The sequence below is a fragment of the Canis lupus genome, chromosome 8 (genome assembly GCF_048164855.1).
Source record: "Canis lupus baileyi chromosome 8, mCanLup2.hap1, whole genome shotgun sequence".
NCBI lineage: Eukaryota > Metazoa > Chordata > Mammalia > Carnivora > Canidae > Canis > Canis lupus.
In genome coordinates, this window is record NC_132845.1 from 49,885,542 (window position 1) to 49,896,662 (window position 11,121).

Consider the following 11,121-nt stretch of genomic DNA (forward strand, 5'->3'; position numbering starts at 1 on the left):
GGATTCTTACGAAGGTTAATAGGCCACAGACTGTGACTGGAGGTGGGGTGGGAGTGGTGGTGTGGTCGTGACGAGGGCCTGCTTGGTCAGGGCAGGCTTGGGTCAGGTTCTGGGCGATGACCCCTTTCTAGAGATGTGACCTCTATGGTTTGCTTGCAGCCGGGATGTGTGTACCACGTGCAGCTCAAGGCAGAAGGCAATGACCACATCGAACGGGCCCTCCCCCACCACCGGGTAATCGTGGTAAGGCTGGAACCTCTGCGGGGGATGGCGTTGCGGTGGATGGCGGTGCGGTGGGAGTGCTTCCCCAAGCAGAAACGCTTTAGCACTCCCCTGGCTGGCTGCCTTTCATCTGTTGCGGGGGGAGCTCCGGGTCCTAATTAAGGGTCCTCTTAGAACAGTGTCATCTTCACAAGTGGCATCTCCTGCAGGGTTTTAATGAGCAGCATCACTGTCGTGAGTGCAGGGGAGAAATTTGAGCTGTTGTCTCCTCACTCCCCGGGCAACCTCTGATCATTATTCTCCAAGTTGAGGATCTCAAGGTCTAAGTGGCATTTCAGATCAAGGGAGGGTAATAAAGACAACATAGGCTTAATTGGTGGTAGGGCCACCCGATTTTCTTATATCCAGATGACCTTGTTTTTTCCACTTGGTGGTGGAGTCTCTTAATATTCCGGATCACGACTGAACTCATTGATCCCTAAAGACGCAGCCGTCCCTCCAGGTCACGGGAAGGAGCCCAGGAACCATTTGAAGTGAAGCTTATCCCCTGTGGAGTGATTCTTGTTTGCTAGACTGAAGGGTTTGGATGAGATGGGGGAGAGGTGGGTGGAATCTTGGTGGCTTGATTAGGTGGCACTGGCATGAAGGTTGTGAGAGGTCAGGAGAGGGGTGGGCCATTGAGGACCATTTGACTGAGAAGTAGGTTTTCTTGATGTCCTTATGGCATCTGGCATTTTAAATGGCTGTGAGGGTGGGATCTCACAGTTGTAGGTTTCCCTGCCATGGTGGGCAAAGGTCAGGGTCATGGGCAGTTGTGGGGACTACGGCCTGGCATATATGAAAAAGTGACAGATAGGAGGGCACATACCCAGCTCCTGCTGTTGGCTGCCAGGCAAGTTCATCTTTCTCTATTTTTTTTTTTTTAAAGATTTTATTTATTTATTCATGAGAGACAGAGAGAGAGAGAGAGGCAGAGACACAGGCACAGGGAGAAGCAGGCTCCATGCAGGAAGCCCAATGTGGGACTCGATCCCGGGTCTCCAGGATCAGGTCCTGGGCTGAAGGCAGACGCTCAACCACTGAGCCACCCAGGCATCCCTCTTTCTCTATTTTTAAGAGAAGCTGGAAAATCTGGCTTTTTTTTTTGTGTATGAGATTTTTCTTTAAGATTTTGGCAAATAATGGAAACTGAAGAAATATCCTGTGCCAGTCAAGCAGAATGTCTCTGTGGGCCAGCTGTAGCCCACCTCTGTGCTGCCAGCGTGTGCCGTTGGACTTGGGCCACTTCAACGGCAAAGTTCATTCCCTTCCTGAAGAAGTGAAGTTTGCTATGAAACAGCTCCTAGGACATCATCCAGCTAGAGTGGAAGTTCCTCTCCTGGCTTCCTCACCACCAACGTTGTTCTTGGTCTCTTTCTAGGTCGGCAACAATGACATCGATGATGTAAGCATCATAGTTTTCCGGCAGATCAATCAATTTGATTTAAGTGGAAACGTGATCACTTCCTCCGAGTATCTCCCTACATTATGGGTAAGGCCAGTTTTTTGTTTTTGTTTTTGTTTTTGTTTTTCTATGGTTGTTTTGTTCTTTTCGGCTCTGAGAAGAGTGGGAGTGGGGTATGTGGGCTTGCCTGGCGCTTGCTTTAGTGCGCTGATGGTGGAGGTGCTGAGGGCTGAGCTTGAGATCCCAGCACATATCTAGGAGAATGGTTGCTGATTGCCCGGAGAGAAAGGCTTCGTACTTTGAGGTAACTTTGTTTAGCTGCCCATAGAAATAAATCTTTGGAAACATTGTGGTAGAAGCCTAACTAATGCCCCATTCAACGTAGAGTCTAAAGCAGGAAGGATAGTTTTCAGGCAGAGTGCCTTGTAACTTTTAAAATTCTGTCCAGGATGGAGGTGGTGGGCAGGGGACAAGGAGTCGGGCAGTTTGAGCTGTGTCCTGCCCACCCCACTGCCACGGGCAGGCCCTTCCTTCCTGTGGACCGTGGTTTCCTCCTCTGTGAAACGCAGGAGTTGGACTCAGTGACCTCTTAAGATCTCTTCAGGTTCTAACAAAATCTCCTTGCCTGCAGTTAACAAAGTGTTTATACCATGCTCCAGGATCCCTTGAAAAATGTCAGTGAATTGTCATGGGAGTGTGTTTTTCAAAGGCGCTTGTAATTTTATGGATGATGACATGTTTGACTTGGGTGAGAATGTGCACTGAGTTTTTAACTCCCCTCTTAACTTGCTCTTCATTCCAGGTTTGCCAGCATGTTGCCTATGGGGGCCAGGCAGGCAGCGCCAGGGTGAAGCCGGCTGGGTGGGCTGTGGGCAAACTGAAGCAGACGGGAGGGGATGGCACCACTCCTCGGCTCCCTGGGATTGTTGTCATATTGGAATCCTGGCCCAGGGTTGGGATCACTTCCCAATTTTCCAGAGAAGCTGGAAATTAGAATTACTTAAAATCACCTGGTTTTTAAATAGAGGCAATGAATTCAGATTTGCTTAGAACATCGTATAGGACAAAAGAACGCATATGTGATCTTGGATGTGACCCACAGGCCTCCAGTCTGTGACTTTCGTTTTAGGAAAACACCTTGTGACTTGTGTGTTCTATGTAAAAGTGTCAGTGTGGACCCTGAGGAGGGGTGGCTGTGGCATTTTCATGGCAGAGTGGAGCCCCCAAAGCCTTCAGCGTCAGCCAGGACTGTACCCCCTTCACACGTCCCATTGCTTATGGCAGTGAGAATGAGAACAGGCCAGAGAGAAAGGCTAGAAACATGGGACTGAACTGCTTCTGGAAGCAGCCTGGATAACCAGATGCAGAAGGGGAATGCATTTTGAGTTTAAGGAGTTTGAGGAATACAGCCTATGGAGAGGCAGTGCCGGGTGGGCCAGACCCTCAGTGATGTGTTGTGTCCCAGGCGCCAGCACGTATGAATCGTGTGCCTTTAGGAGATGCAGGCTCTGGGCCTCCCTACGGGTGACAGTGATGCCTATTCAGAGCCAGGGTTGGTGACCGCATATATAAAGTGCCTGTTGCTTGCCCGGCACATTCTAGCTATAGTAGAAGCTATTCCTTTTATTATTATCAGTATACTATTACCATTTTGAACATTAACATAAATTGCCAGAATCGATTTTAAAATCTTACATTTCTATGCAGGTCATGGAACTGTGAGTCTCCGGTGATTGAGGAATGTATTATGTATTCCGGCCGGGGGCAGGTGGTTTCTCTTTCAAATATCCACCTTTCCAAAGATCCTTTTCCCCCTGAAGAGATAAGTTATTCTGAGCATGAAGTGAAATCCTTAAAACGAAATGTTTATTGTTTTTTAATTTCAAAAGCACGTCCTGCTTTGTTTCTCCTCTCCAGGTAAAGCTTTACAAAAGTGAAAACCTGGACAACCCAATCCAGACGGTTTCCCTGGGCCAGTCCCTCTTCTTCCACTTCCCGCCGCTGCTCAGAGACGGCCAGGTAACTAATGCCCGTGGCTCCATTCCAGCAGGTGTCTTTGAATAACTCCACTTCCAAGTTTAAGGAAAGTTTTTTCATTTCCCCCCCAAATACCTCTCTGCAGAAATGGTTGATGTGCTCTCCGACTTAACAGAGGTCGGGCTCTGTAGGGTTTATTTTTTAATTGGCTCTTTTCCTGTTTACAAAATAATACACATTCCTGACTGGAGATTTTTGTGGGTAAAAATCAGATATAATCCCATCATCTAGAAATAATCCCTGTTAATGTGCTGATAGGTACTCTGGTCTTTTTTCATTGTGTGTGCGAACATAAATATACATTTTTATGTATTTTAATATCGCAAGGCTGGGATTATTTTGTACGTTTTATAATCTGCGCTTTTCAATGAAGAATATATTAGAACTCTTTTTCCCATCATTAAACCTTTATGACATGATTTTTCATGGTTGCCCAGTAGTCTGTCATATAGGAAATGCTGTAATTTATATAACCAAGGCCTTACTTGGTGTCATCATTTACTGGTTATGTTTATTATCAGTTGTATTTGGACAGAGTCAGCTATTGTAGTTGTCATGGTGAGAGCAAACTTTGCAAAGAATTTGATTCTTTCCTGATGGGCCTGGCATGCATTCATTAGTAGTGAACCTATGTATGCCGTTCTGTCTCCTTGCTTCTTACCACCTGCCATGGGAATGATAAACTGTGGCCTTTTTTGGGCATGAAATGGCCGTAAAATAATGAAATAGGTTGCAATGGACGTTTGGAGTCACTCCCCGTTTCTCGAGATGCCCTTTGAAATAGCTGCCGTATGCAGCACTGTGGAAAGAGCACAGGCTTCAGTGTCAGACTCCACCTGGGCCCACCGCCCACTGTGAGATGGGAGCAGTAAACCCTACCTTGTCAGTGGTTGATAGCAGAACAGGTGTCTGCCTCATGTGGCGCTCATGGTGCCTGGCACACAGCCGGGGCTCCGCACACAGGGTTTGTGACCGTCACCGGTACCATTCCAGAGGTGCTGTGTTCTTAGAACTTGCCAACTAATGAGCCACTTAAGTATTGTCCCTTAAAAGTCAACCTCATTTTGGATTGAAATCAGCCTTTCTCAGTTGGATCGTGTATCTCCCTCATCAGAAGTGGCTCGTAATAACTTGCTGTGTTTCATGAAGTCAGATCCTCAAAGGACCACAATTATATTGTGGCTGAATGTGCTTATACGGAAGTGCCGCAGGCTCTGACGGCTTTATCAGAAGATGCTGGGGACACACAGCTGTCCCTGGTAGAAGGGCCCACCGCGGTTCCTGCTCTGAAGTTAGCGACCTTGGTTTGGATGTGTAACCTTGTGGGGTTCTATAAAGCATAAAGTCCTTTATAAATGGAACTTCTTCTCACTTGTACACAGAATTACGTTGTGCTGCTGGACTCCACGCTCCCCAGATCCCAGTATGACTACGTCTTGCCTCAGGTTTCTTTCACGGCAGTGGGCTACCACAAACATATCACCTTGATTTTTAACCCCACGGTAAGGAGAAGGGGGAGTTCGGGAACGGCCTATAGGGATGGTGAGAGGAGGAAAACTGTGCAACCTGTGGTCCGGGTATTAGTGGAGGGAGGACACCTGTTGCAGGGCCCCCAACTTTGGGTCCCTTTTGCATTCTTGATTTCCCTAGATCCTTTTCTCCTATTTTGAGTGCTCATGCCTTCAGTTCACTTTGAGGAGGAAGCCGTCAATGAGGAGAGGGGATGTGTGTAGGTCAGTGGCTCAGGTGTGACTTTGGGGGAGAAGGTCACTGCTGTATCGTGGTTGAGGGTGTTGTGGTCCTTCAGCCGGAGATACAGGACACCTGACCTGCCCAAGTTCCTAGAACCAGGTGCTGGTTTGTGAGAAATAGGACACAAGAGCATATAAAGGATGCCATGGAGCTGTGGGAAGCTGCAGGACATGAACCTGGCACGTGATTTATTTGACACATTGCAAGAGAGAAAAAATCCTACACAATGGGTGGGATACCTGTAGATTAAAAGGAACTTGCTTATTTAAAAAGTTTTTATTATTATTATTATTATTATTTTAAAGATCTTATTTATTTGAGAGAGAGAGAGCATGAGCAGGGGGAGAGGCAGAGGAAGAACCAGACTCCCTGCTGAGCCAAGAGCCTGACACTGGGCTTGATCCCAGGACCCTGAGATTATGACCTGAACCAAAGTCAGATGCTTAACTAACTGAGCCACCCAGGCACCCTGAAACTTGCTCGTTTTATCAACTGTTTGCCATACATAGACGTCATGGGATCCTGTATCAAACAGACTAAAAAAAACAACAGAACAAACAAAATACACATTCATGAGATAGTTATTTAGAACAGTGCTTCCCATAGCTGGTATGCGGTAGGATCACTTGAGGATTAAACGCACAGCAGCCACAAAAATGGGCCCCAGGGCCCAATCTCAGACCTACTGATTCAGAACTTGGTAGTAAGGGTGGAACCCAGGATCTATGGTAAAACAAATCTGGCCTCCCAGCTGCCATATTGGTCATTGTCATAGACCATTTCAGCTCAAGGGTCAGAATTCTATTTTTTTTTTAAAAGATAATTGTGCAGAGGAGTACATTCAGCCACTCTCTTTCCTTTTTAACAACTGTGCTACCTAGTACTCCTGTGGGTGGCTATTCCGTAGTATATTCAGTTAGCCCCTCTGCTCAATAGATGTTTGGGTTATCGCTCGTATTCTGCTGTTATAAACAACCTGTTAGTGATCGGCCTCGTGCGTGCATGTTTTTGAAATTTTGTCTGTCTGTCTCCGGAATAGACTAAGAAGTAAAGTTGCTGACTCACAGGGTCAGTGCGTTTGGAACCTTGCTGGATGGTGCCCCTCCCTCCAGGGAGCTGTCCTATTTGTGTTCCCACCAGCAGTGCATGAGAGCACCTCCTTTCCCCAACAGAGCGTGTGGTCAAATTAAAGAAATTTTGCAGTCTGGTGGATGAGAAATGGCATCTCCTTGGAGCTGTCCTCTGCATTTCTCATCCTTCCACATGCTTAAGAACCATTTTTTGTTCTCTTTCTGGAACTGTTTACTTTTATCTAGATTGTTGGTCCTTTTCATTTTGGAAGCCCTTTGTATATGAAGGAATTCTAACCTGTTGTGATGTATGCTGTACCTATTTGTCCCAATTTGTTTTTTCGTTTTGATTATGCAAACATTTATTTTATTTTTTACGCTAAATGTATCGATGTTTTCCTTATTGCTTCTGAATTTTGAATCATAGTTAAGAAAATCTCCCCCACTTTTCAGTTTTTAGAGGAATTTCTTTTTACTCCAGGACTTGCATGGTTTCATTTGGTACATTTCCATCTCTGTCCGTTTGGAGTTTTTCCTGGCGTAGGGTGTGAAGAAGAGTTCCAAATTTATCTTTCCCACATGCAATCAAGTTATCATTTTGTGCTTTTCAGAACACCATCCTAGCTGGGAGGTAGGTAGGAATTATTCTCCATCATCTAGAGATGAGACCCAAGGAGACACTGAGCAGTCTAGGTCCCCAGCTCGTGCACAGCAGGGTTAGGACTTGAACACAGCTCTTCTGCTGCTTTCTGGGCATCTCTGGCCAGAGGCTTGTGCTCAGTGTCTTGGCAAATAGGATCTTACCTGAAGTAGAGAGTCTTTCTGACAGACTCCAGGAGGAAGCACTTACCTCACTCCCCACAGAGGAGGCCTGGTTAGGAGATGCCAAAGAGATGAGCATGTAGGGAACCATCTGTCCCTGTGTGGAGGCACACTTCCAGCCCAGTGAGAGCAGAGGGTCTCTGTGAAGGGCACTGATGGTAGCTGTCTGCGATATTCCCTGGGGCCCCCACCAGGAGGTTCATCTGGATCCAGGGAGACACGTGGGCAGCTGGTGGCGGGAACAGATGCTGCTGGTGGTGGCCAAGCAGCCACCACACCCCAGAGCTGCTGCCGTGATTGTGTCTGTCACTTCGCTGCATGTGAGACACCTCCGAGTGCAGGGAGTGCCCGCTCCCACAGGGTCTGTGCAGGGCATTCACTGCTGATCCTCACAATGGCCCTTGTGGGGATGTGCCTTTCTTGCATTTTACAGAAGCCCAGAGAGAATGAGTAACTTCCCTGCAGAGCCAGGACTCAGAGCAAGCTGGTTTGTCTCACATCACATAGTTTCTAGAACACTCCACCTCCCGATGGGTGGCTCAGCGTTGTGCATTTGTGAAGGCCTTCCTAAGCACTCCACTTTACTCTTCTGTTATGTGTAAGCCACATCATTGATTTTTTTTTTTTCTCAGTATTTCCTGCACTGCTTGGCACTTTACATTGCTGATCTCATTGAACCTCACCTTCCAAGACTTGAGCCTTGGAACTCATTGTCTTCATCCCTCTGCAGTGTCCCCAGTAAGCATTTACTTCTGGGGAGAATACAGTGGGATCTAAGACATGTCAGATGATCCAGGAGTAGGGAGCTGGAGGTGGAAATCTGTTCCACCTCCTGTGAAATATTTCATTTTTAAGAGACCATCCCATTCTGCCTCAACCATCTTGGGTAAAATGGACCCAGAGTCATTCCCCAGCCTAGATGCTCTCAGATGTTTTATTTCTCAGGACCCTCTTACCCTGTTCAAAGTTGTTGAGAATCTGAGAGCTTTGGTTTAAATGTATGTCATCTGTCTTGATTTATTAAATATAATAAATTAGCTGCCAGAGAGATGACATCATCACACGTGGCTTCTGGAACAGTCCACTGTTCACTTGGGAGAGAATGAGAGCGAAAAGGATGTGTAATATCTTAGCATTGTCATGAAAAGTTTCACCTTGAATATCCCCTGAAAGGGAGTTCCTAGACCATACTTTGCGAACCAGTGCTTTGTCCCCTTACCTTATTCTGTCATTGTCTGAAAGTTTCCATTTATTTGTTTCCTTTGTGTGGGTGGACTGAGCGAGGGGGTGGGTTTGTTTACTGGTACAGAGACCCCCAGTTTCAGGGTATTCAGGAAAATGGAAGTTTCTGTCTTCTATCAGCATCCAGGACCAAGGTCTAGGAATGGCATGGGAGCCCCAAGGTATCGGGGACCCTGCCTACCCCCCTCTTGAGGCTCCGCCATCCCCTAGCACCGCACCCCTCTCACAGATGGTGCAGCTGGCTGGCAGGAGGGGAGGGCCTGGGTGTATTACCAAACGGTTCTGTTCACAGTAGCCTTGGCCGGCATTTAGTCCCATGGCTATCCTATCTGCAAGGGAGGCCGGGAGGTGTGTGCACTCTGCTTGGCCCAGATGAAAGTTGGGGGTTCTGTTAGAAGAAGGGGGGGATAAAAAAAAAAGAAGCGGGGGGATCCCTGGGTAGCTCAGTGGTTCAGCACTTGCCTTCAGCCCAGGGTGTGATCCTGGGATTGAGTCCCACATTGGGATCCCTGCATGGAGCCTGCTTCTCCCTCTGCCAGTGTCTCTGCCTCTCTCTCTCTCATGAATAAATAAATTAAATGTTTTAAAAAAAAGAATAAGAATAAGAAGAAAGGGTGATGGGCCCCTGGGACACAAGCTACAGCCTGCCTGTTCTGCTCACTGGGCTGACCTCTGGGACCTGCCTGTTTGTCGCTGCGTGCCTGAGCCTAGCGTGGCGGGTTCTCGGCACCCCCTTGTAGGAAGGAGCCCTGTGTGTGTGGCCGGAACTTGGCACAAGCAGGCCGTTTACTCCTCAGCCACAGGGATTGCCGCCCTCCATGGCTCTTGCTTTCCTCAGCGGAGGCTCAGAGGGCGAGATGTCGGCAGCCTCTGTCCACCCCGGGGTGGCAGAGAGCAAGCTGGGAGAGCTCGGGAGGCAGAGGGTTCACCTGAAAGTGTATCCAGGTCACTGCACTTGCTGTCGCGTGGGACATCCGGGGTCCTGGCCGGTGGGCCGAGGCTGCGGGTGCTGGGTGGTGGGGGGAGCAGAGTGCCTGTAAAGCAGCAACGGTGTTCTCGGTGTCCGCAGAGGAAACTGCCCGAGCAAGACATCGCACAGGGGTCCTACATCGCCCTGCCTCTGACGCTGCTCGTCCTGCTGGCCGGCTACAACCATGATAAGGTAGGAAATCCAGGCGCCTGGCGAGAAGTGCCCTGTGCCAGGGAACGCCCTCCTGCACAGTTGTGAGGTGTCCCGTGTAATGGAAGGTAGGACATTTCAGGGTCGGCAGGGACTGCGAAGGCCTCATGCTGTCCCCAGGTCTCCTTACTTTAGTCCTCTTTTTTTTTCCTAATTTTAAATTTTTTATTACTATGTTTTAATGTTTTAAGATTTCTATTTAATAATACATAGCAGAATATTAGTTTCAAGTGTACACCACTTGCATCCGTCACCTGGTGCTCATCACAACTAGTGCGCTCCTCAATCCCCATCACCTGTTTCACCCATCCCCCAACTTCCCTTTTAGCAACTATCAGTGTGTTCTCTGTAGTTAAGAGTCTGTTTCTCAGTTTGTCCCCTTTATCTTTCCCCCGTTATGTTTTGTTTCTTAAATTCCACGTATGAGTGAAATCATATGTACTTGTCTTTCTCTGACTTACCTCACTTAGCATAAAACCTCTAGTTCCCTCTATGTTGTGGCAAATGGCAAGATTTCTTTTTGAGGGCTGAGTGATATTCCATTGATATACCACAACGATATACCACATCTTTATCCATTCATCAGTTGATGGACAAGTGGGCTGCCTCCATAATTTGGCTCTCGTTGATAATGTTGCTGTAAACGTCAGGGTGCCTGTACCCCTTCAAATCAGTGTTTTTGTATCCTTTGGGTAAACACCTAGTAGTGCAATTGCTGGGTCATAGGGTAGCTGCATTTTTAACCTTTTGAGGAACCTCCAAACTGTTCTCCAGACTGGCTGCACCAGTTTGCACTCCCACCAACAGTGCAAAAGGGCTCCCCTTTCTCTGCATCCTTGCCAACACCTGTTGTTTCCTGTGTTAATTTTAGCCCTCCTGACAGGTGTGTGGTATCTCATTGTGGTTTTTATTTGTATTTCCCTGATGATGAGTGATGTTGAGTCTCTTTTCATGTCTGTTAGCCATCTGGATGTCTTCTTAGGAAAAATGTCTATTCGTGTCTTCTCATTTCTTAACTGGGTTATTTGTTTTTTGGGTGTTGAGTTTGATAAGTTCTTTATAGATTTTTGTATATTAACCCTTTATCAGATAATGTTATTTGCAAATCTCATTCTGTAGGCAAGCTTTTAGTTTTGTTGACTCTTTCCTTTGCTGTGCAGAAGGTTTTTATCTTGATGAGGCCCCAGAAGTTCATTTTTGCTTTTGTTTCCATTGTCTCTGGAGACAGGTCTAGCAGAAGTTGCTGTGGCCAAGGTCACAGAGGTTGCTGCCTCTGTTCTCCTTTAGGATTATGATGGTTTCCTGTCTTACACTTAGGTCTTTCATCCATTATGAGTTTATTTCTGTGTACA

General features: G+C 47.2%; 1 protein-coding gene across 1 annotated transcript in view; it reads left to right on the top strand.

The window, feature by feature from the left end:
- LOC140638492 (BOS complex subunit NOMO1) overlaps window positions 1-11,121 on the top strand; it is a 57,501-nt gene that overhangs the window by 44,440 nt on the left and 1,940 nt on the right. Inside the window, exons 26-30 of the mRNA XM_072835909.1 lie at window positions 160-243; window positions 1,643-1,753; window positions 3,584-3,685; window positions 5,086-5,205; window positions 9,659-9,751. Of these exons, the coding sequence (XP_072692010.1) occupies window positions 160-243; window positions 1,643-1,753; window positions 3,584-3,685; window positions 5,086-5,205; window positions 9,659-9,751 (510 nt within the window). The remainder of the gene's footprint in view (window positions 1-159; window positions 244-1,642; window positions 1,754-3,583; window positions 3,686-5,085; window positions 5,206-9,658; window positions 9,752-11,121) is intronic.